The sequence below is a fragment of the Microtus pennsylvanicus genome, chromosome 1 (genome assembly GCF_037038515.1).
Source record: "Microtus pennsylvanicus isolate mMicPen1 chromosome 1, mMicPen1.hap1, whole genome shotgun sequence".
In the NCBI taxonomy this organism is placed as follows: domain Eukaryota; kingdom Metazoa; phylum Chordata; class Mammalia; order Rodentia; family Cricetidae; genus Microtus; species Microtus pennsylvanicus.
In genome coordinates, this window is record NC_134579.1 from 62,554,860 (window position 1) to 62,580,083 (window position 25,224).

The 25,224-nt window shown below is 42.8% G+C and overlaps 1 protein-coding gene and 1 pseudogene across 3 annotated transcripts in view; both read right to left on the minus strand.

Annotated features, from left to right (window-relative positions):
- The window catches only part of Pcyt1a (phosphate cytidylyltransferase 1A, choline), a 48,253-nt gene that overhangs the window by 13,085 nt on the left and 9,944 nt on the right, over positions 1-25,224 (minus strand). For 2 of the 3 annotated variants that reach the window (XM_075966348.1, XM_075966358.1), the window contains exons 2-5: positions 13,711-13,837; positions 10,710-10,809; positions 3,210-3,326; positions 2,130-2,281 (exon numbers count right to left, since the gene is read on the minus strand). In XM_075966348.1, coding sequence (XP_075822463.1) covers positions 2,130-2,281; positions 3,210-3,326; positions 10,710-10,809; positions 13,711-13,827 — 486 coding nt within the window. In that variant the 5' untranslated portion in view covers positions 13,828-13,837. Of the gene's footprint in view, positions 1-2,129; positions 2,282-3,209; positions 3,327-10,709; positions 10,810-13,710; positions 13,838-22,955; positions 23,228-25,224 lie in introns of those variants that run through there. The other variant, XM_075966366.1, reaches the window with a different exon arrangement.
- On the minus strand, positions 21,274-21,954 carry LOC142846208 (large ribosomal subunit protein uL13 pseudogene; annotated as a pseudogene).

Sequence of the window (25,224 nt, forward strand, 5' to 3'; positions counted from 1 at the left end):
GCTCATCACCCTGGGTTCCACTGTTAAGAGCTGGTGGAGGAAACCTGGAGAACCACAAAGGTCTGTCCTGGGCTGGTGAGTTGGCGAGCAGGTAAAGGCACCTGCTGCCAAGCCTCGTTATCCCATTTCATCCCTGAGAAAACTGGCGCCCCCACGCTGTTCTTCCATCTTTATGTGTGTGCTGTGGCCCAATACATACACACAATAAAGTAAATAAAATGTAGTAAATGGTCTGTCCTAATCCTAAACAGTTACAGTAAATCTCCACTGGCTTCCGGCCTACTCAAGTACTGCTTCAGAAGCATGGCGGCTTTGTTCCTTCCTGCCTCCTGCAATGATCCACACACCATGCAGAGAAGTAACAATATGTACACTGTTTCTCAAACTTGAGGGTCTCTAACCACTGTAACAAATTCATCCCTTTTATGGCCACCTTTGGTTTTCTGTGTATTATTATTATTATTATTTTGGTTTTTCAAGACAGGGTTTCTCTGTAGCTTTGGAACCTGTCCTAGGACCAAATCTTGTAAACAAGGCTGGTCTCGAACTCATAGAGATCCACCTCCCTCTGCCTCTTGAGTGCTGGGATTAAAGGTGTGAGCCACCACCACCCGGCTCATGCCCACCTTTGTAGGAAGCATGCTTCAATACAGGAGAATTCAAAGGCAGGCTTGTTTTTTTTTTTTAAGATTTATTTATTTATTATGTATACAACATTCTGTCTCCATGTATGCCCGCATTCCAGAAGAGAGCACCAGAGCTCATGGTTGTGAGCCACCATGTGGGTGCTGGGAATTGAACTCAGTACCTCTAGAAGAGCAGCCACTGCTCTTAACCACCAAGCCATCTCTCCAGCCCAGCAGGGGGTTTTTAATAATAATTACTTCTTAAACAAGGGTGAAAAACACCCCTGGTTATTGTTCCCAAACAATTTCTAGCCCCAAACCAAAGCTGAAAGTAAACTTAAATCAACAGGAGAGGAGAGGAAGGGAGGGGAGCAGAGAAGAATGTATAGCTCAATAAAATCAATAAGATAAATAAAAAATAAACAGAAGAGAACATGTGCTATTTCCTAAATGCAAAGACTTCTTCTTGAATTCAGTTTTTGTTTGTCTTTTTGAAAGGTATTATTTTTATATTTTGTGTGTGCCTGGTGTCCATGGAGGCCATAAGGTGTTGGATCCTTCGGAACTGGAGTTATAGACAGTTGTGAGCTACCATGTGGGGCTGGGATCTAGACTCAGATCCTGTACAAAACAAGAGCAAGTGCTCTTGCCCACACAGTCATCTCTCCGGCCCCTTTGAAAAAGATTTTATCAGTAGTGTGCGTGCGTGCGTGCGTGTGTATACAGTTGTCTATGGAGCTCTATGGAGCCCAGAAGAGGACACTGGATCCTCTGCAGCTGGAATTACAAGCCACCCCACGTGGGTGCTGGGAATAAACTCTGGTCTTTTGAAAGAACACAAACACTTTTTTAAAATTGAGTCATCTCTCCAGCATATGTTTGCTTGTTTTTGAGACAAAGTCTTTATTAAGTAGCCCAAGCTGGCCTCAAACCTGTGGTCCTCCCGCTTCAGTCTCTTGGCTTTGCAATATAAACATCTTTTTTTACACTAAAAAATTAAATATATTTATTTTGTATGTGTACAACTTGTTCATGAATGTGTACATGTAGGCCAGAGGGTAACTTGCAGGAGTCAGTTCTCCCTTCTAGCATGTGGGTCCAGGGTTCAAATTCATGTCATCAGACTGGGCAGCAAGTGTCTCTACCTGCTGAACTGTCTTCTAGCCCAGATAGATAAACTCCGTCAATATATGGCTAGAACTATGGCTATTCTAAAGAGATGAACACACAATAAGGGTAGGTCACACCTATTGTGCAGGGGAAAACGCCAGGTATCCAGACAGTTAATTGACGTTCTGCTAACAGTGTACCTGGAGCACTGCATCAGTTTCTCTGGGCCTCGTTCTCTATATGTAAAGCAAAGAATAGCTATCCCCACAAGATGGCTGTGGGGAGCAACTAGAACACAGCGGCCATAAAGATACATGATGGATAGACTAGCCTTTTGTCTCAGGCACCGAGGGGACACTGGAACTAGGAATGAGTACATGGCCAGTTTCTTACCCGGTGCTCGGCCAGGAACTCAGGCGTCAGTGTCCAGGGGGCGTTCCTCACCACCTCGTCCACATAGCGGCAGTGCTGCACGGCGTCGTAACGCTCGTTTTCGTTCATCACAGTGAAGCCCTTGAAGTTGTGCGTTAGCTCGTCACTGCAGACTGGGTTCACAGGACCAAAGTCGTAAGTCAAGACCCCTCTGTCTACCCTTCCCCAGTCACCAACCTTCCCCGTCTTCTACTTTCTAGGCCATCCCCATCCAGTCAGGAGAAGAACCTTTTGGATGTAGTTCAGCCTGGGTACCAATGTTTTTCATAACTAACTACACTAAGGCTCACACTTTTGAAAAGAAGGTAAAACGGAACTCAGATTTTGACTTTGAAATGAACACCAGTAGAGTTTTTTGAGCTGGAGAGATGGCTCAGCAGCTAAGAACACTGGCTGCTCTTATAAAATACTCAAGTTTGATTCCCAGCACTCAATGGTGGCTCACACCTGTCTTTTAGTCCCATGGATCTAATGTCCTCCTCTGAATTTCTCAGGCACCAGGCACACATGTGGTACAGAAACACACATAAAGACCAACCAACTAACCAAACAAAGCAAAACAAAAAACTAACAAGCCTACTCCTACACATAAATTTTAAAAACGCTTTCTTATTTTTCTAAAACTGGACTTGACCATAACGTTTGCTTGGCAGACTTTTCTAGCTCTGTGAAGTCAAAGCTGATGAGGTGTTTTTAAGTAGAGATCAGAGCCCCTCTGTTACCGTGGAACCTCAGCTATGAACTGCGAGATAATCCAGGCCCTCTCAGTGCGCCTGCTGCTGCCCTCCCCAGGCTGAGCTACGCTATAGATCCTATCTGGGGCAGCTTGTGCCACACCCTTCCTTTCATAAATGAAATCGGGCCGATGACTGCACTCAAGTCACACAAGCAGGAGGGAGACTGCTCTTTCTGAGCAACACCCAGAACCATCTGATGTTTTCTTATCTCCCACAAAGAGAGAACAACACCGAGAACCATCCCATGCCCTCTTACCTCCCACAAAGAGAGAATGCCACCCAGAACCATCCGATGCCCTCTTACCTCCCACAATGAGGTAGGTATTAGGGAAAAGGTTCTTCGCTTGCATCAGAGCCCGGGCATGACCGGAGTGAAATAAGTCAAATATTCCATCCGCATAAACTCTCACAGGCCGCTCACCTGAATCCAAATAAAAGAACTCATCACAAAAATACATTTACTTAACCCCCTCACACCTGGACGCTGTGACCGCAGCACTGTGGGACTCTCATTCATTTCATTCTCGTCCGTTCTCTGGGGCCAGGCCTGGTGACACTGTAATCCTGGCCACGCTGACAGCTGAGGCAGCTTGGACTACATAGTGACATCAAGGCCAGTCTGAACAATGCAGGGAGACCCTGTCTCACAATAAAAAATAACCCAATAGTAGAGATCTTGCATAAGGCCCTAAGGCCAGCCCCCACTACCATAAAATAAAATAAATGCAAACATAAGTGATTTTACTATCACACAATCTCAGTAAATGAGTACAGAAGATTTCCCGAACAACACAGGATTTCCCTTAGTGAGAGCAGCAATTTCTCTCTCCATGTTTTTATAAGGATTGAGTACTTTTCCCTTAATACTACCTTAGAAGTAATGCTAAACATATAGTCAATGAACACATTTTTTTGTTTGTTTTTCGAGACAGGGTTTCTCGGTGTAGATTTGGAGCCTTTCCTGGAATTTGCTCTGTAGATCAGTCTGACCATAAACTCACAGAGGTCCATTGACCTCTGCCTCCTGAGTGCTGGGATTAAAGGCATGTGGCCACCACTGCCTGGCAATACATATACATATTCTGAACTTCAAAATCCTCACCTTAAAGAAAAGATTAACTTTGAATTATGTGTATGAGGGAGTATGTGCATGTAAGTACACGTACCTGTCCCAGAGACATATAATAAGCGGCTGTGAACTGTCCAATATGGGGGCTGGGAGCTGAACTCTGGTGTTCTGCAGGAGCAGCACATACTCTTAACCACTAAGCTCTAAGCTCTCACCTGAAATTTATGACATTTCAAGTCAGAAATAAAAATGTATTTCCTGTACTGTAAAATGAACACGTCTGGATGGTGTGACATCCACAGAGTACTGAAAGAACGTAATGGGAGCCATCTTCCTGTGTTTATTATGCTCTGTGTTTAAATGGAACATAACGAAACTGTTCTGACTCTCGTTTTCAGTTTGCTGTGCTTGTTAATAATTAACACTTTGCTTTGAAAATTAATCCTAGTAGGCACAGGTATATATTTTTTTTATGTATACAGTGTTCTGCCTGCATGGGTGCCTACACGCCAGCAGAGGGCACCAGATCTCAGTACAGATGGCTGTGAGCCACCATGTGGTTGCTGGGAATTGAACTCAGGACCTCTGGAAGGAAAAGTCAGTGCTCTTAACCTCTGAGCCATCTCTCCAGTCCCCGTGGTGCATGTATTTAATCCCAGCACCTGGAAGGCACAGCCTAGTGGATCTGAGTTCAAGGTTAGCCTGGTCTACATAGCAAGTTCTAGGCCAGCCAGGGCTATGTAGTGAGACCCTGTCTCAAAAAACCAACCAAACAAAGCCCACTGCTGCCTGAAAGTAATAATGATCTGGAGGTTTGGCTGAAGTAGAGGGAGGACAGATATATAATCAGAGCAGAACAGCCTGGAAGCATTTCTCCCTCCTAGTAAGCACGACGGGACACTTCTCAGATAAATGAAGTGCTTGAAAATATAAATATTTTAGGACTTTTCATTATGGCTTTTCATTTTTCCATTAATTTGAATAAAAAAAGAACTGTCTGTTGAGTTATTTTTAGTGGTAGTGGTCTATGTAAAGTCAGAAAATTATCTCCCAGTGTATGAAACCAATTCCAAGGCTAAATAAATAAATAAAACAAACACTGGCATAACGCTTGCTGTGCTCCAAATGAGAAATCCCAGCAATCTAAGGAACTCGGTCACTTTGACACTGAAGACGAGCTGTTTCACTGCAGGCGTAGAGGCCAGCAGTAGGAACACTGGCCCCTCTTTAGGAAGAAGGGCCAGAGCCCCATCTGATGGACAGATCAGAAGGGCACAACTTCTCCCTCCTGTCCCAAGGGCTGTAAGCTTTGCACAGTTGTATCCCAGCCAATGAGGCTTATTCGGGGCATGATTATTGCTAATTAAAAACTCTTAAGGGCTGTGGATCAGGGAAGAGGAAATGGTTATCAAGAGGTTTGGGTTTTTAAAATAGTTTTTTTTTTTCACAAGCATATAATTTTTTTTTTCAAGACAGGGTTTCTCTGTAGCTTTGGAGCCTGGCCTGGGACTCCTTTTGTAAATCAGGCTGGCCTCAAACTCACAGAGATCCATCTGTCTCAGCCTCTCAAGTGCTGGGATTAAAGGCGTGTGCCACCACCGCCTAGCTCATAATTTCTTAGAAAGGAAATTTAGCAATATTTACCAAAGACAAATGAGAAATGCCTGGCTCCTTTGACCTGGCCATCTCATTCTGGGAAACTCTCTTTCAGATATACTTCCACTGTGGTATTATTTGCAATAGCAAAGGCGTGAAGACATTTCATTGGAAACTGAATCATGACAAGGTGGGAGGGGATGTAAGCTAAGGGCCACACTGGCTGCTGTAGGAGGGACACATGCGGCTGGGAGACACGAGCAGGAAGAGGAAGATGGCTCCCATTACATTCTTTCAGTACTCTGTGGATGTCATATCATCAAGACGTATTCATTTTACAATACAGGGAACACATTTTTGTTTGTATTGTTTAAGCTTTTGTCTAGTATGTATGTGTGTGTATGACACAGAAACAGAGACTGCGCACATACAAGAACGCCATGTGACATGTAGACAACAGCAGAAAGGCTCTGGACGTGAACTCAGGCTGTCAGTCTGGGAAGCAGGTTCCTTTACCACTGAGTCATTTGATAGCCCAAACTTTTGGAATAAAGTAAACCATTAATACTGTTCTATAATATAAGGGTCAGCTCAAAGTGTCAACCAGTTACCTTCCTCTTTAAGCTTATTCATCTATAGGACAAAGTAAAATAAAACATGAGTCGTACAATCAGCTGGGCAGTGGTGGCACTCACCTTTAATCCCAGCACTTGGGAGGCAGAGGTAGGAGGATATGAGTTCAAGGCCAGCCTGGTCTACAGAGTGAGTTCCAGTTTGTGATAGAGAAACCCTGTTACAAAACCAAACAAGCAAAAATAAATAAAAAAAAATCAAACATATACAATCTTAATCCTTGAACTAATGAAGAAACTAACATTGGATTTTCCCAAGCAAGGCTAAAGGGGCTATTATATGACACTTGATCCCAAAAGGTAAAGGCTAGAAGACGGTAAAAGCTATGAACATATTACAGTATAGCCAGGGCAAAACAAGGGCAGCCTGGCCGAGGAATTACACTGTCCAGAGAGTGGAAAAGCTAACGTTACTGAGGGAAGTTGCTTGCCAGCACAGTAAACCATCACGGAACCTTTCTCCAGCCAACCTACACCTCCATGTGTCCTGTTACCTCTACAGCGTCCTTCCCGGCCATTGACAGCTCAGTGTGCTGAGACCTCACCTCCAGTGTTCAGTAACACAGGCTGCTATATTAACCAAGTGGTCAGCAGGAGCCACTGTTGCACAGGTCTTGAGAAAAGCAAGCACCAGAAATTCTTTAACCAAATAAAGCACACCCCGATTGGCAACCGTCTCAGCTTACTAAGAGCAATCTCCTGTTGCCCTTGCCCTCTAGGTTATAAAAAAGGTGGCTGCATTACTCTGGCTAAGTAAACTGAGCCAGGCTCAATTCCCTGTCTGCTGAGACACCCTCTCAAGCCAGGCTCAGTTCCCTGTCTGCTGAGACACCCTCTCAAGCCAGGCTCAATTCCCTGTCTGCTGAGACACCGTCTCAGACACAGTCCTGGAAGCCCCGCCTTTGATCCCTGTTAAACCCACTGCTGCTTCACCATCTTCCAATAGATGCCTGAAGGTGAGCTCACCTGCTCTATCACAGCTCTACCTCTGACTAAAGACTTCTACAGTGCACACCCTCCCTCTTAGGCTCCCTTAAGTTTCACAGTTATTAGAATTCCCTGACTGGCACAAGGGCCTTTTGTGTTTTATTCCTTGTCCTACATTGACACAAATATATTCTTATCTAACATAAGAAAAGATAGAGCAAGAGGAAGATGCGAGAAAAAAACAAGAGGTCAAACCAGTTGGCCAACTTTACAGAAGAGCTCGCTAAACCCCCAAACTTGTGGCTCTCTCTCTGACGACTGAAGTTCGGTTCCTAGCATCTATGCGGCAGCTTGCTACCACCTGTCACTCCAGGTCTCAGGGATCCGATGCCCTCTTCTGGCCTTCTCTGACACCAGGCATATACATGGTGGGCATACACACATGCAGGCAAAACACTCACACATAAAAAGACTAATAAAAAAATAAGATACAGTAATGTCATCAAAAGCCCCCTCTCATGGCTTAGCATAATCCCACAAAGAGCAACGCCTCTCAGCTGCGGAGAAGACCAAGACAAAGAGTCTAGGCTTTAGCCTCCACTGTGGCACTTGCTATCTCCCACTGGAGAGCTGGCTTACTTCTTAATTTCTGTTGACTTTAGCTGCTTTCTTAATTTTTTCATATACATAATGAAGATAATCTCAGCATTATTTAGAAATTACATTCTACACTGGGTGGTGCTGACTCACTCTTTAATCCCAGCACTCAGGAGATGGAGACAGGAAGATTTCTATTAGTTCGAGGCTAGCCTCATCTGCAGAATGAGTTCCAGGACAGTCAGAGCTATGCAGAGAAACCCTGTCTCAAAAAAAAAAAGTATTTTTTCTAAAACTTTTAAATAATTAAAATCAGTGTTTATCTATTAAAAGATTCAAAACCTGGAAATACTGTAGCACATTTTCTTTTCTTTTCTTCCTAAACACAGTCTTCAGGTCTCAGGCATGCTAAGCCCACGCTCTCCCTGAGCTCTCCCTCAGCACACCACTACTTTTCTTGTCGGTTTTTGATGCACCACGGTGATGCGCGGATGCTAACAACAAACCGCAGAACTGTGAACAGACCTGAGCAAAGTGTAAATTCTGAATGTGTCAGTACGCAACGCATAAAGCTGTGGACTACAAGTTCTACTACGACGGCTGACTGTGAAATGTGAACTGTCCGTCAGTATTTTGAATCTGACCTCCAGGCCTGCCTATCTGAGTTCAATTCCCAAGACTTATGGTAGAAGAAAACCAACTACTGAAAGTTGTCCCCGACCTCAACATGTATACTGTGTCACACAACCATACACACACACACACACACAGAGACACACACACACAGACACACACACACAAAGTAAGTACATAAATGTAATTTTAAAAATCTAAGAGGCTACAATAGTGAAAATCTGTCCCGATAACTAAATAAATTAAATTTACTTCATGAATAGAAAGGCTATGATCAACGTGAGCCATATCTAAATATTTTGCAGGAAACAAGTTCTCAGGAACTAGATTTTTGTTGTCTTAGGAATCTAGGGATCATAATAATTTACACAGCCAAACATGGTCAAAGGGTCTTGGGATTCCTAGTCATCGACATTGCCCAGCAGCCGGTATAGCTGTATTTTACTACTCTTCACTTAGAAGGAAACAAACAAGCACAATTAAGAAGTAATCACAGTGCACACCTTTAATCTCAGCACTTGGGAGGCAGAAGCAGGTGGATTTCTGTGAGTTTGAGTCCAGTCTGATCCAGAGAGAGTTCCAGGACAGCCAGAGCTACAGAAGAGACCCTGCCCAAAACAAACAAACAAACAAAAAACAAACAGAAGCAGTCACATCCAGGAGAGGTGGAGCCTTTATCCCAGTGCTGGGATAGAGGTGGAGGGGCTGAGGTAGAAGGTCTTTGTGAGTTCCAGGACAACGGGGGTGGGGGTGGGGGATGAGGAGCTAAGATTCATAAACACATTACGTCTGCTTGAGAATGTGCTGTGGTTGTAATGGCCTCTTACTCTGTGTTTGCCTAGAGCTAAGTCCAGCCCTATATTTGTAGAGTAAACAGAATACTTATCAGAACTGATAAAGAAGTAGAAAAAAGGAAAAGAGAATGGAGGATTTATAGACGAGAAGGAAAGAATATCTGCCTTCGACAGTATTTACAGTAAATGCTTATGAGGGGTTTCATTTGTTGGTGAGGGTAGGTAGTTTGGTTTAGGGTTGTTGTATTGGGTTTGTTTTTTGGTGTGTGTGGGGGAGTGTATTTTGCCTGCATATATGTCTGTGTATCATGCAATACCCACAGAGGCCAGAAAGGGTGTCAAGCCCTTGATGCTGGAGTTAATGGGTGAGTCATCCAAGCCCAAGGTGGGTGGATTTTGAGACAGGGTCCCAACTTCAAGGTGGGTGGATTTTGAGACAGGGTCCCAACTTCAAGCTGGCCTCAAATTCTCTAGTGGTAGCCAAAGACGAGCTGAAATGATCTTCCGGCCTCCACCCCCAGCTGAGGTTACAGGTGTGCCACCACACACCTGGGTGCTTCTATTTATGGTAATCCCCAAAACCAACTGTCCAAAGCAGAAGAGTCCCCAGAACATATGTTTATAATTATCAGGGGCCAATGACACAGTTCAACAAGTAAAAGCACTTGTCACACAAGTCTGGGTTGATCTCCAGAACCCATGAGGAGACAGTAGGAAAGAACTCACCGTTTCCTGACTTCCACACGTGCTGTGGCACACACACCCACATATACACAGAATGCACACACACACAATCAGTATGCACACGCACACACGTGTACACACATGCACGCACATGAGTGTTCACTAAAAAACTACTTGGCCAAAATTGTTAACTAATGATATATATTAAACCTATAAATAAAGAAAATGGGCACTCAAAATAATAAAGCAAGCATTTTAAAAAGCATACAATTATATCATTAAAGATAAAATTAAGTGATGAATCTTTCCCAATGAGATGTTTTTGTCTTCAAATCAGGAACATCATAGTTGACTAACACTATGAGAAAGAATTACGGAGAAAATTCTGAGGCTAGGAAAGATATATGACAGTTTGATATATTAAATATTTCAGTATTTATATAAATAGACAACATCATAGGGCAAGAAGTACAGCTGAGTAGATAGAATACTTGCCAATCATGAGCAAGGCTCTAGGTTTGACTTCCCTGTACCACAAAACAAACAAGATCACAATCCAGCTAGAGCTAACATCTATCTTTTCTTTCCTGCCACAATGAGGACCAAACCCTTTGTGCTAAGCGGCACCCGACCAATGGGTGACATTCTTAGACATCAGGCTAAATAGTTGTGAGGGTTTTGTTGTGGTTTGGTTTTTTATTTTGTTATGTCTTCTGTTTCATGATAGCAATGCCAACAATCCAGGGAATAAATGTGTAACAAGGAAAAACGTTTACAATTTTATAGAACGAGGCTATCCTCTGCAACAGAACACTGTGGCAGACTAGCACGCTAAAGACTGTAGCAAACAAAACAGTTAAGCGGTTACTTACAAGGAGTTCCTCTGCAGGCTTCTTCCATCGTTACCCTGACATAGGGCTTACTAAAGTCAACTTCAATTTCATCAGAAAAAGGAGCTGGCTGCCGTAAGCCCTGAACAAGAACATGACAGAAAATTAAGTCAGATGCAATGGTGTACACTGAAGTGCTCAAAATAGCACAGCTCTAAAGAACAGACAGTTATTCCACGATGTGACGGAAACTCTATAACACCAAGAAGGGAGAAAGTGCTCCAAAGTGAAAACCTTCTTCAGACTGAATAAACCACAGCATGGAAAGCAAATGTCTTTCTGGTGGTTTCAGGAAAAAACCGAGCAATCTGACTGAGAACCTAAGCTCAGTTCCAAGAAACTGGGACTACTGAAATAATCATGTTTATTCTTTCCTTCATCGATTAATTATAGTGTGTTCCATTAAATCCATCTTGCAGCCCCGTGAAGACAGCATAGTGCTTGCCTAGGCTTTGTTCGTGGATTCAATCTGCTAATATACTGTTAAGGGTTTTTTGCATCTCAGTTTGTGAGAGACTTTAAGTTGCAGTTTCCTTGTGGTGTTTTGTCTGGCTTTGACATGTAGTGTTCCAAGCAATCAATGGTTTAATCAACTAATGAATTTTCTGACTATTTAGTAACTGTCTCCAGCACACCACTGATACAGCCTTTCGGTGTTCACAAGATCTGGTCTTTTAGCTGAGTGCACTATGTTTTAATAAACGCAAGCTTTCTACTTGTTTCATGAATGCTCTATTAAAATTTGGCTGAGGAGACTGAACGGCAGGGAGCATGAAGGAACACTTCAAACGGGATAGACACACACACACATGTTGAACTGTGCCCTGGGTTTGACCTGTGGCAACATCAACATGAACCTAAACTTCAGCAGCTTCCTACTGCTGCTCTTCCTTGTCCTATCTATCTCTGAGTATTCATTAGCACAGGTTTCTGATGGCCACAGAGCAATTCTCTTTTGCCCAAACAGTCTACATAAAAAAACCAGGTCCTTGCAGAATAATCATTATTTTCATAATGCCAGGGGAAAGGCTCTAGAGAAAGAGATGAGAACAATGGAGCGGGGAGTTTCTATCCCCTAGCAGGGATGTTCAATCTTTTGACATTATGAAATGACGAGTTACCATTTACAAAGTTCGTGCTCAAGGGCTGTGCAATGACAAGAAAGCAAGGGAGGGAGGGAGGGAGGGAGGGGGAAAATGTCCCAAATTAAAAAAAAAAATTCACTATTTTGACGAGGCATATATATATATATATAAATTTTGTATTCATTGGCATATCTGCATGAGGGTGTCAGAAGCCCTGGAGTTACAGACAGGTGTGAGCTGCCATGTGGGTGCTGGAAATTGAACCTTGGTCCTCTGGAAGAGCAGTCAATGCTCTCAACCACTGAGCCATGTCTCCAGCCCCTCAAGGCTTTTTATTTATTTATTTTTAAATATTTATATATTTATTTATTACGTATACAATATTCTGTCTGTGTGTACGCCTACAGGCCAGAAGAGGGCACCAGACCCCATTACAGATGGTTGTGAGCCACCATGTGGTTGCCGGGAATTGAACTCAGGACCTTTGGAAGAGCAGGCAATGCTCTTAACCTCTGAGCCATCTCTCCAGCCCCAAGGCTTTTTATTTTTTATTTCGCTTGTGGGCGTTTTGCTTGCACATATGTTTGTGTGCAGCTTATATGCCTGGTGTTGGCAGAGGTCAAAGGAAGGCATCAGATGCCCTGGAACTGGAGTTACAGTTGGTTGTGAGTCACCACATGGATGCTGGGAGTTAAGCCAGTGCCGGTAACCACTGACCATCTTTCAAGCCCCAGGTTAAGTGTGCTGGGCTGCCCCATAGCTCTCCTTGGCCACACATGGTCTGTGGGCCATGGGTCAGAACAAATTACTTCCCCCATCCCTCAGTTAATGTCAACTTCTTGGTACCTTCAGTTTCCTCCTAGCTGGTACTTTTCACCTATATATGACTTGTGACTGTCTCCTTTTCTTGCCTTTGTTGTTGTTATTGTTACTGGTTTTGTTTTTGAAACAAAGGCTGGCCATGAACTATATAGCCCAGTTTCTTAAATCCTCCTGGCTCAGCCTCAACTGTTCAGATTATAAGTATTTACCACAACTGGGTCATAGCCTCATCTTTGCAATCTCAGTAGCAGCAACTGGTACCCAGAGGTTCTCAATACGTGTTGGCTGAAAAGGGACTGTGGAACCATAGTCACAAGCAGAACCCTGGCTTTTCCTCAGTTTAGGTGCTTTACTTATACATATATACATACCACATATATTTATGAGTGAAATATACTTAGATAGGATAAATTTTAATTTTTATAAATAATTTTGTGATTGATTGATTGATTTACTTATTTTTGGTTATAAGAGATAGGGCTTCTCTGTGTAGCTCTGGCTGTCCTGGAACTTGCTCTGTAGACTAGGCTGGCCTCAAACTCAGAGATCTGCCTGCCTCTGCCTCCAGTGTGCAACCACCATGCCCAGTGAATCATTTGTTTTTTGAGAGAGAGAAAGAGAGAGAGAGAGAGAGAGAGAGAGAGAGAGAGAGAGAGAGAGAGTTTGAAATGGGGTCTAAGGCTTGGCTACAGATAGTCTCGGAAGAACAGAGATGGAGGTGTACAAAGGAGCCAGTGAAGTGCAGAAATGACACAGAGAGGACAGGAGGACACGGGACACTGACATCATGAGATGATACCCACACCCAATTACTAGCAGAAACTGAAATGTCCCTATTTTGTTACTACAAATTTGATTTTTGGTTTGATACTTGTATATCTTCCAAATTATCCTAGTCATTTTTTTTCAATGTCCATGTAAAGCTTCTACGACTGAGCTCATTCATAAGATGGCAAGAAAGCACACCATCCTTCACCATCCTTCACCATTCACGCTACCTAGAGCACTAACACCAGTGTCCGTGCTCCACCGCTGTCTACCTCCGTCCCCAGGTGCTCCCGGCCAACTTCACTTACGACTGAGCAGTGCTGCACTTTTGAAGGAATGCCATCTTCCTCTGTTGCTCCATTAGGGCCAGGTGCCTCTTTTCTCCTTTTCCTCGAATTGACTTTAGCTGAACTCTGTGCCTCCATTTTCTTTTAACTGCTCAAAAAAAAAAATGTAGAAAATGTCTGAACCAGTATTTGAGAGACACAAATGCACTCAGCAAACCAGTAATTACAGAGCATACCTTTCACCAAGATGAGCCAATGGCAATAAAGAAATGCAGAAAACACCACTGTGAACAATGGCCACAGTTCATCTCCTGCCCCGAAACTTACTCGCCAGCACTGCAGCCCACACACTGCCCTTTCCCTGTCTTGACTGTGTGCAGAGGGCTTGAGAGACTTGGCTGAGGAAGACTCCTATCCAAATCGAGTTAGCTGAAGTGCCTGTGGCCAGGGCTGTCAGATTCCCGTCTTTTGGGATTTGGGAATACACACTTAGACTTTACTGATTACAAATTCCTAACCTGAAATACAAATGCCGTGAAATCTAAAGTATTTTAGCAGACTGGGAATGGGTAACCTATACAGACTTTTTGTTTGGTTTGATTCTGAAGTATATGAGGGTATTGGGAAGTTAAGACAGGGTCTCATGTAGCACTGGCTGGCCTAGAACATAGGGTGGCCTCCTACTTGTGAGGCACCTGCTGCCTCTAACTTCCAAATGCTGGAATTACAGGCAGGCGTCACCACCGCCAGCTTATCGAACCCTGCATCTATCACAGAAACATAGCAGGTGCAATGGGAAAAGCGGTCTTTGGTAAAGTGCGCTTGCCTCAGCCTTCTGGCACTGGATTACAGTTGTGAGTCACCATGCCACTTCTTCTTTCAGGGTCACCACCTAAAGCTGGCTCAGAATTCTCAACTGATAAACACACAGAATCTCTCTCTCTAAAAGAAAACCCACTTTTCTGTCTAGTTAAGCAGGAAGTATCTAACACCTCCCTATCCTGAGAGTCAGAACAACTGATGTCCTGTTTAGATGTGGGCTTGTCTACCTCTCCAGTCCCAGTAGGAACAGCTGCATTACAAAATTTTACTACAGTTATTTGTGTGTGTGTGTGTGTGTGTGTGTGTGTGTGTGTGTGTGTGCACGTGTACATATATGTGGAGGAGGGGGAAGTCAAAGGACAACTTGTGGGCGCTAGCTCCCTCTTTCTACCACACAAGCCCTGGGGATTGGACTCAAGTTGTCAAGTCTGGTGACAAGTGCCTTTATCTGAAGAACCACCTGTTAGCCCCAAATTTGCATTTTCTTGGGTAATACAGTCTGCATGAAACAACAAATTTCTTTTGAATGATGAATTATTAGGCACCATCCAGAAACTGGGGATAGAAGAAGCTCTATGATCAAATGTCACTTCTGCCTACGATAAAGAATGGCACAGTGGAAAATCGCTGAATAGAAGAAGACAGGGAACGAGGCATCCCTGTTTGCCTGGACGCCTCCTGTAAGCCTCTTGAGAGCTGTCCTGACCAGATGTCCTGCAGCTGTGCTTCCCTTTCCTCCCTCCAGCTCAGGCCCATGTGGAAATGTGTCAAGATCTACAAGAAACCTGGCCTGGTTCTTAAGAGGCTGAAGTGACAACACCCTGTGAGTCATGGCTAAGCTGAGCCTGACACAGAGCGATAGCAGTGTAGACTGACAGGAGCACCGCCCAGAAACTGCCTTTCATCACAACAAACTGGCCTGGAAGAAGGTGAAGTGCCAGCAACACTGAGTACTTCCAGTTAACAATGAACCTCTGACTATGCACTCATCTGACAGGCTTGCTAAGACCTTCCCATCACAGGGCTCTTTTAGAAGCTGCTCTCTCAATACTTGGGTAGCAACGGCTGGCGAATGATGAGTTCAAGGCCGGCCTCCTAGCCTATACGGCAAGTTCCGTGTTGGCCTGAGTTATATAGCAAGATCTTGTCTCACAAAAGCAAAGGCTGGAAATGTAGCCCAGTGGTAGACTTGTCTACCATGCAAAAGCACTCGGTTCAATTTCCAGCACCACAAACACACAATTACAGTGTATCCATATCTATACATAATTATTTGCCAATTAAAATATAATACAGGCTGGTGAGGTGGCTTAGTGAGAAAAAGCTCCCAAGTCTGATGACCTAAGTTCCATATCAAGGATCTAAACCATGGAAGGAGACAACTGATTACTGTAAGCTGTCCTTTGACCGCCACATATGCACATGCCTCCCATAAAAAAATGAGGAAGCAAAGAAAAGTAAATGTAGCAAAATTAAATGCAAGTAGCCACTATTTTATCAATTGATACATGGAAGCTACATGCAGGGTTCCTGGAGGCAGTTTTTCTGTCTTGGCAGACATTCCCAAATAACCACTCAGGGACTTATTAGTTATAAATGCTAGGCCAGTAGCTCAGGCTGGTTACTAGCTAAGTTGCACAACTTAAATTATCCCATTTATATTAATCTATATTCTGCCACATGACATTACCTCTTTTTTATCTTGCACTTCCTGCTTCTTCTCCATGTCTGGCTTGCAACTCCTCTATCTCTGCCCTTCTTCCCAGTGTCCTTAGTCTGGTTCTCCCCTTAACCTTATCCTGTCCAGCTATTGGCCAGTCAGCTTTATTAAATCAATCAGAACAACATATATTCACACAGTGTAAAGAAGAATACTCCATATTTCCCCCTTTTGTCTAATTAAATAGTAAAATTATATACAACAAAACAGTTCTTAAGTAAGAATTAAAGTTAACAATACCCAATCCATTTGTATTTGGCAAATTTTAAAAAAATACTCTATTATTTATCCCCATAAGTCTAAAGTTTTATACCTAATTTACCTTTTATTATAACTAGGGAAAACTTTATGACTATCTAGTCTTCAACTTCTTTAAGGACTCCAAAAGGGTGAAATGTTACCAACAACATAGATATCTGGCTGCCTTGACAGTCACCCAAAGTACTTATATAACAATGGGGCATCCATCTTTGGTCTACAGGCTTAATATATCTGACAGACTTTTCTGAGAAGCAGGGATTTTGAAGGACTGTTCTACCTTGTCTTGGCAAAGTTCAGCAGTCACTATCTTTTGTGTCCTACTTGTCCAGTATGGACAGCATACTGTCAGCAGTCCAGGCAAGGGCAGTTTCTTGCCCAGTGGCTAACTTTTGCCATGAAGAAAGCAAACTCCATATGGAGAGTCTTTGATGCCCATTATCTTCTCTGAAGTAGATTGGGGCTACTAGGAGCAGACATGTCTCATTGTCATAAAAAAAATCTATGATATCAAAACATCTTAAATGCCATATTCTGTAGATCTCTGAAGTGTTTGAAGAAGAACTGCTTATTTAAATATCTCTGTATGGCCTTGAAAACATACTTAACATGACTATAGGTTTAACTGTAATAGGTGATTACCAACCTATCTTTTTTTATTATCTAAATAGTTTGCAATAATAACTTTCAAGGACTAGAAATTTACATTACATTGTTAGATGAACTGCATAAGTATAATACTTTTAAAAAGAGTAGAAATATATATACAATATGTTCTAACAAAAATAACTTCAGATTTGTATCAATATTCAAAAATACATACCAATGTAAAATATTTAAGACTAGTAGTTGCTTTTTTGGCTTAAAAGTAGAGTCAATAATCTACCCTTTAATCCTATCATTTCTAGGTTCCACCTTCAGAATGTTTGATAAAGAATTCCAAACCTATCATGTGACAGTTTGCTGAGGAACAAGATATTTACACAATGTCAAAACATCTCTCCATTGATTAATTATTAATTACAAAGGGAAAAGGGTTACCTTGATAGCAGGGGGGGTCATGCCATGAAACCACCCATAATCACTTGTCTACTATGAGGTGCTAAGGACACACCAGCCACACAGCGTGTCAGGAGGAAACAAGCTCCCAAGCTCCCACTGAAGGACGTCCCACAAGGAGCCTAATCTTCAAAAACTGTTGGTCATGAGAAACAATGAAAAGCTGAGAACTAATTTTCCAAAACTGGTGATTGTGCTATCATGAGTATTTGTTTTTAGGAGCCATACATTGAAGCTTCCTGAAACAAAGTCATATCTACAACTTACTCTAGGTACGAGGAGAAAGAGGAAGGGGAAAAAAAGAAAATATTATTTTTTGACAATGCAAAATATTTGCAACACATGAATCTAGGTGAGGAATATGAGATTTTATCTTAAAATTCAGGAACTTTGTGATTGGCTTTCCTTTTTATGATTTTTCCCCAACACAAATAGAGGAAGGGAAATCGAGGAAAATGTCATAATATATATTTAAAAAGTGGAGCTTAACTATAACTCAGTAGAACACTTGCCCACCAGTCACAAGGCCCTGTGTTGGATCCCACACTGAGGAAAACAGTAAAGTATGGCCCTAGATTTAGCACGAGGAAATTCATCTTAGTGTTCCTGCAACTTTTCCATAAGCTTTCCTTTTCAAAATAAAATGTTTTGTCTAAAAAACAAATATCTCTACAGTTTCCTGAACAGATCAGCCCTCAAATGAGATCATCTCTGGAGTTCCTTCTTAATCCCAATTTGTTGACTCCTAACATGAGCTGCATAAGGCATGCTCATGTGCTATATGATGAATGCACATAGCATTGCTACATAATGCATGCCATATTTTATACTCTTGAGGTATAATTGACATACATTGGACTGCACAAGGGGATGGAGGATGGTTCAGTAATTGAGAAGGTAGACTGCTCTTCAGAGGACCCCAGTTCAGTGCCCAGGACCCACACAGGCAGCTAATAACTGTTGGGAACTCCAGCTCCACAGGAATCTTGTGCTTCTGGTCTCTTTCACACTACACTCACATGAACACACCCACCACATACACACATATATACATAATTAAAATAATAAAAATAAATTTAAAAATTAAAATGCAACTTTAAAAAATATAACTGAGGCACTGAGACTTGTCTCTACTGCATAGTACTGGCTTTTTGAGATCCTAGTCTGTTTGGATGCACACCTTCCTAGGCCTGGATGGAGGGGGGAGGGCCTTGGACTTCCCACAGGGCAGGGTACCCTGCCCTCTCTTAGGACTGGAGGGGGAGGGGAGGAGGGTAAGTGGGGGAGCCGGAGGGGAGTGGAAATTTTGATTCCTAGTATTAATAAAGTAATAAAAAAAGAAGTGTAATTAGTCAGTAGTATTGAAGGCCTGCATATTAGAAATTGGTTGTTGCTGCTGCTGCTGCTGTTTTTTCTGCAAGGCTTATCTTCTTCAATATTAAAGAAAAGTAGAATAAAAAATAAATGGAATGAATGGTTCTACAGTTTGTAATAAAATAGTGTTAACATACTAACTTCCCATACATTTTATGACACAGTTGATATTTTAATTATTGCATAGTGCCAACATATAAGCAAGCCGAGAACATGATTTCTGAATAATTTCATATCTTCAAGGATAACTTTTGATAATGCCAATAAAATATATCAAAAATTATATATATAAAACTGTAAGGCTGGGTGTGGTGGAGTATGCCTTTAATCCCAGTGATAGGCAATTTCAAGTTTGAGTTCCAGGACAGCCAGGACTACACAGAGAGACTTTGTCTCAAATAACTAACGTGATAGACAGACAAACAGACAGACTGACTCTGGGTCCCATAAACCTACCTTAACACCTACTGAAGGGTGGAGCCCCAGAAACCTCCTATTAAGCTCCATCTCTTAGAAGTCCCACTACACTCATACAATAAGGGCAGAACAGACCTCAGCTATACAGAACACAACTTACTGGAGGACTTACTGACAGAAGTTTGGTCATAAACAGTATCAAGTCCAGTTAGAGCCTGCAATTTGGGTCAAAGGGATGTGTTTATTTATGGGTCAGGACAAAAATGACTATCATGGCTGGAATGTACCTGCTTTATCTTAAGATAATACTAAGGAGTCAAGAGCAATCCTGATCAGGAGTCCTATCGCTACATGTAGTGATTTTATCCATTTATGGTTTGCTGGGGAAATACGCCAAAAAATTAGCTATGATTACTTAGTAACAATCATGGTGGCTACAATTCAAGACTGTAGTCACGTCAGTCCATAGCCCTATCATCTCACAGTACGAAAATGCTTTTAGTCCATCCCACAGCCAAGGGCATAACAGGTTCCAGTGCCACTCAAAAGGCCAAAGTCTCATCTGACACTCAAGGCAACCACCTCTATTTCTGATTCCTTGTAAAACAATAAGTGAATTACATACCTCCAAGATAAAATGGTGGGTCAGGACTAGAATAGATATTCCTTATCCAATATAAGGCTAGAGACAACCAGAAAGGATCACCCAGTCCAAAGCAAAGTCTGAAACCCAGCAAAGACTCTAACTGAAGAAATGCAAGCCTAGCATCTTTTATACATTTGCTGAGAAGTGAGTCCCCAAGACCTCTGCTTATCACCTGGGGCTGCTTTTCCACACTGCCCAAAGCTCTGCCTGGCACACACTTCACACTGCTGATAGCTGTACCTTTCTGGGGTCTCAACATGCTTGACAACACAGAAACATTCTATCTGGGCTCTCTGAAGAAGTTTCTACCCTGTGAGAAACTCTGCCTTGCTTCAGAGGTTTTCCTTTGAAAGCTGGGTAGAAGCCACCATGACCCCTTAACTCTTGCATTCTGCAAGTCTGCATTCTCGGTACACAGACACCCAAGTACAAGCTGTACCTAGACCCATGTGACTCACGTGCAGCCACAAAGTGCTTGGTCAGTCTGAAACGGGAATGAACCTAAGGTACCTCCTCCCTACGGCACGTGCTGAAATAATTCTGTTCTGCAAGTTCTCTGTGCCTGTGATGGGAGAATAAGCTGATTTCTGAGCTACACTACACACCTTTTCCAACCATCCCAGTGCTAAGCCAATACCACTCTCTGGCACACAGCTTCCTGGATGCATCCTTCCAAAAAGTTTCTGCACCCCAATAAGCCTCTCTGCCGACACAATAATCCAAATCAGACCAAATCAAACTGAATAAGAAAAGCCCCAGGTTTAGTGGATACCAATGCTCCCAGATGGCTTTCCAGCCCCCCAGAGAGGAGAAGGGAAAGGAAGACTGGAAAATCAAGAGTTTGTTCTCTGGGAGAACAGTTTAAATACCCTTTGGGATTGGTCTTGACTATCTCTGGGGAGGGGGTCATCGTTTGGTGGGCTTTCTGGGGGTGGAGTCTGGATTGAGGCAACTCCTATGGGAGGAGGCTTGGGGTGGAACTTCCACCCAAACATTCCAAACTCTTTGGATATATGAATGCCAGGGGAACTCTTTGGATATATGAATGCCAGGGGCATATATCCCTTCTGCCAGGAGACGGCTCAGTGGTTGTCTTAGTTACTACTTTCTTCTTCTTTTCTTTTCTTCTTCTTCTTCTTCTTCTTCTTCTTCTTCTTCTTCTTCTTCTTCTTCTTCTTCTTCTTCTTCTTCCTCCTCCTCCTCCTCTTCTTCCTCCTCCTCTTCTTCTCTCTTCTTCTCTCTCCTTCCTTTCTCTTTCTTTCTTTTTGATTTTCTTTTTTTTCTTTTTTTTTTTTTTGAGGCACAAAGAGTCTTTATTGGGCTCACACAAGGAGTCCATTGGTCTTGAGGACGTCTGTGAACTTGCAGATTTTCTTCTCCACGTTCTTTTCCGCCTGTTTCCGTAGCCTCAAGAGCTGCTTCTTCTTCCGGTAGTGCATCTTGGCCTTCTCCTTCCGCTTCTCCTCCAGAGTGGCTGTCACAGCCTGGTACTTCCACCCGACCTCATGAGCCAGACGCCCCAGGTAAGCAAACTTCCTGGTAGGCTTCAGCCTCACAACCTTGAGGGCGGCAGGGACCACCATCCGCTTTTTCTTGTCATAGGGTGGAGGGATCCCATCCAACACCTTGAGGTGTTCCAGGGCAGCCTGGCCTAGCTTGGTCTTGTGGGGCAGCATGCCTCGCACAGTGCGCCAAAAAATGCGGCTCGGGGCTCGGAAATGGTAGGGGCCTCGGGAGGGGTTGGTGTTCATCCGCTTTCGGAGAAAGGCCAGATACTTCAACTTGTTTCTGTAGAAGTTTCCGGAAATGTTGATGCCCTCACAGCGAACAATGACCACCTTTCGGCCCAGCAGTACCTGCTTGGCCACAATGGCCGCCAGGCGACCCAGAAGATGGCCTCGGCCGTCCAACACCAGAACCTGCCCCTCCGCCATCTTCGGCAGCCGCCTGGGACTCTTTTTGATTTTTCGAGACAGGGTTTCTCTGTGTAGCCCTGGTTGTCCTGAAACTAGCTCTGTAGACCAGACTGGCCTTGAACTCAGAGATCCACCTGCCTCTGTCTCCCAAGTGCTAGGATTAAAGGCGTGCGCCACCACTACCCAGTTGAGAATAATAAACTTTAAAAAAAATACATTTCTTTTTAGATGTTGTAGGGATTCATTGAGAAGAATTCTGGGAGAAATATCCTATAGTAGCAATGCCCAAATGCAAGGGGGATACTGAGGAGGTAGAGACCCAAACAACCCACCCAGAACAAAGGAAATGTCTTACTTTCCTACACTTTAAAGCAAAGATCTCTCTGCGTTCAGATTTGTGAGGGTACTAGATAGGATACAAGGCAGTAGTTTAGGAAGCGAGTCCATTTGTTCCTTTGAAGTGGCTCCTACCTACTAACCAGCTCGGGGACAGTACTTGGCAGTATATAAAACATGGATTCCCTCTACAGGGCACTGTCCACAATCGAACATCAGCAAGCTCACGCTTCCGTATCAGTTTTCTGTATTTTAGCCCATTTTGTATTACTATAATGAAATCGACTAATTTAGAAAGAAGCTTTTTAGTTCACAGTTTGAGTTTGCAGGTTTAAAGGCCTCCATCTAGTAATGGCCTATCTTCTTGTTAATATTTACGTGTGTTATGTGTGTGCATTTGTGTGTGTGTAAGAGGGGGGGCACTCATATAGAAGCTAGCAGGGGTTGCTGAAACCCTCAGAGCAGCAGTTACAGATTGCACAGCAAGTGTTTCAGTCACCGAGCCCTTTCTCCAGGACCTGATGATGGCTGTCTTACTGAGGTATCGAGGGGTAGGGTATATCCCATTTCAAAATCACTGCTCTGGCAAGAACTCTTGAGGTTGGTGCTGTTATGAAAAAAAAAATCTATAGTAAGCATTCATATAGCACCTGCACACCAAGAGCACTTTAAAATTATTAATACTCTTAGTATTCACAACCCTTTGACCTATGCACACCTTTAATCCTAGCTTGGGAGGCAGAGGCAGCTGGATCTCTGAGTTCAAGCCGAGCTTGGTGTACACAGTGAGTTCCAGGATAGCCAGAGATCTTGTCTCATGAACAAAAAAATATTTTTTAAAAAAGAGGGAAAAAAATCAAATACAGGGCTGGAGAGATGGCTCAGTGGTTAAGAGCATTGCCTGTTCTTCCAAAGGTCCTGAGTTCAATTCCCGGCAACCACATGGTGGCTCACAACCATCTGTAATGAGGTCTGATGCTCTCTTCTGGCCTGCAGACATACACACAGAAATACATAATAAATAAATATAAAAAATCAAATATAACCAGACAGCACCAGAAAACACTAGTAGTAGGCAAATACCATACACATAAGAATAAAATCAGCAAATCTGAAAATAATTTAAAAAAAAAGAAATGATGAATTCTTTTTGGAGAGGCGGTAGTGGTTCACACCTTTAACCCCATCTCTCAGGAGGCAGTGGCAGGGTAAACTTTGTAAGTTTGAGGCTACCCTGGGCTACAGAGTAAGTTCCAGGACAGCCAGGGCTACACAGAGAAACCATACCTTAAAAGAAACACACACCAAAAAAGGTACCTAGTAATTATTTTTAAATACATGAATATGTCACAGTGGATAGGGCAGAGACTTATTTTGTGAAAGTCCAGGCATCAAAAATGATTACTTACTGGAAGATGTAGAGACACAGGTTCTAGCTGAATATAATAAACTCTTTTTAGGAATTCTCTGCAAAGGGACTGGGCACCTCAGGAACCACTGTATCTTGGTAATAAAAGGCATCCCAGAGTAGAGTCTCAATAGAGATAGTACTGTAGTACAAACGAAGATCTATGTGCATGGAGAAACACCTTCTGCCTAGTTCAGAGACTCACAAGCCAACATTTGTGGTGATACAGAGATGCCAACTGACCTTTCTACCAAAAGATTATAAAATACTTAGTCCTTTTTTGTTTGTTTGTTTTGTTGTTGTTGTTGTTGTTTTACTTTTTTCTTTTTTTTTAATTTTCGAGACAGGGTTTCTCCGTAGCTTTTATGGTTCCTGTCCCGGAACTAGCTCTTGTAGACCAGGCTGGCCTCGAACTCCCAGAGATGCCTCCCCAGTGCTGGCATTAAAGGCGTGCACCACCACTGCCCGGCGGTAAAATACTTAATCCTTTTATTTTTTTTTTAATTTTTTTTTTTCCGAGACAGGGTTTCTCTGTGGTTTTGGAGCCTGTCCTGGAACTAGCTCTTGTAGACCAGGCTGGTCTGGAACTCACAGAGATCCACCTGCCTCTGCCTCCCAAGTGCTGGGATTAAAGGCGTGCGCCACCACCGCCCGGCTACTTAATCCTTTTTTTTTTTTTTTTGGTTTTTCGAGACAGGGTTTCTCTGTGGTTTTGGAGCCTGTCCTGGAACTAGCTCTGCAGACCAGGCTGGTCTCGAACTCACATACTTAATCCTTTTAAAACTCATTTTTTTTATCAAAATTCTGAAAAGGTTCCTGCTGCTCCTTGTTCTATTCTATTCAGATAACTTGAGTGTTATTTACCGCGCTAGCTCCTCACCACAATTTTATATAATTTATAAATCTGAAAAGCAAAGCAACTTTCACTTCTTTTTTGAGACAAAGTCTCATATTGGCCTGGAACTCACTATGTTGCCCAGGGTAGCCTTAAACCCATAGCAATCCTTCTGCCTCAGCGTTTTAGGTGCAGAGATTATAGGAGCAAGCTATCATGTCTGTCAAAAACCTTTGTTTTGCCAGGTAGTGGCTCAGACCTTTAATCCCAGAATTTGGGAGGCAGAGGCAAGAGAATCTCTGAGTTTGAGGAAAATCTGGTTTACAGAATGAGTTCCAAGACAGCCAAGGCTACACAGAGAAACCATGTCTTGAAAAACCAAAAATAAATAAATATATGTAACATATTACCAGACCCCCTCCTTTCCAATAAGTACCGTAATATTTCTTAGGTAAAATACAATAAAATAATTTTATCTTTATAAACAAAATATAGAATATATTAGAATTCCTATAAGTATATTCAAACAGATATAAGTCTAATTCATTGTGCTAACAATCCTCATTCCTATATGGCAGTCCTAAATATTATGATGCTAAAACAGTGATTACAACAATCATACTTGGAGCACTTCCTATGTGTCAGGAAGTTACACAGCTCCTGTGCATATTAACTAATGTAACCCTCACTGCAATCCTACAAAGTTGCTCATTCATGCCCTCATTTCATACATGAGAAAACTGA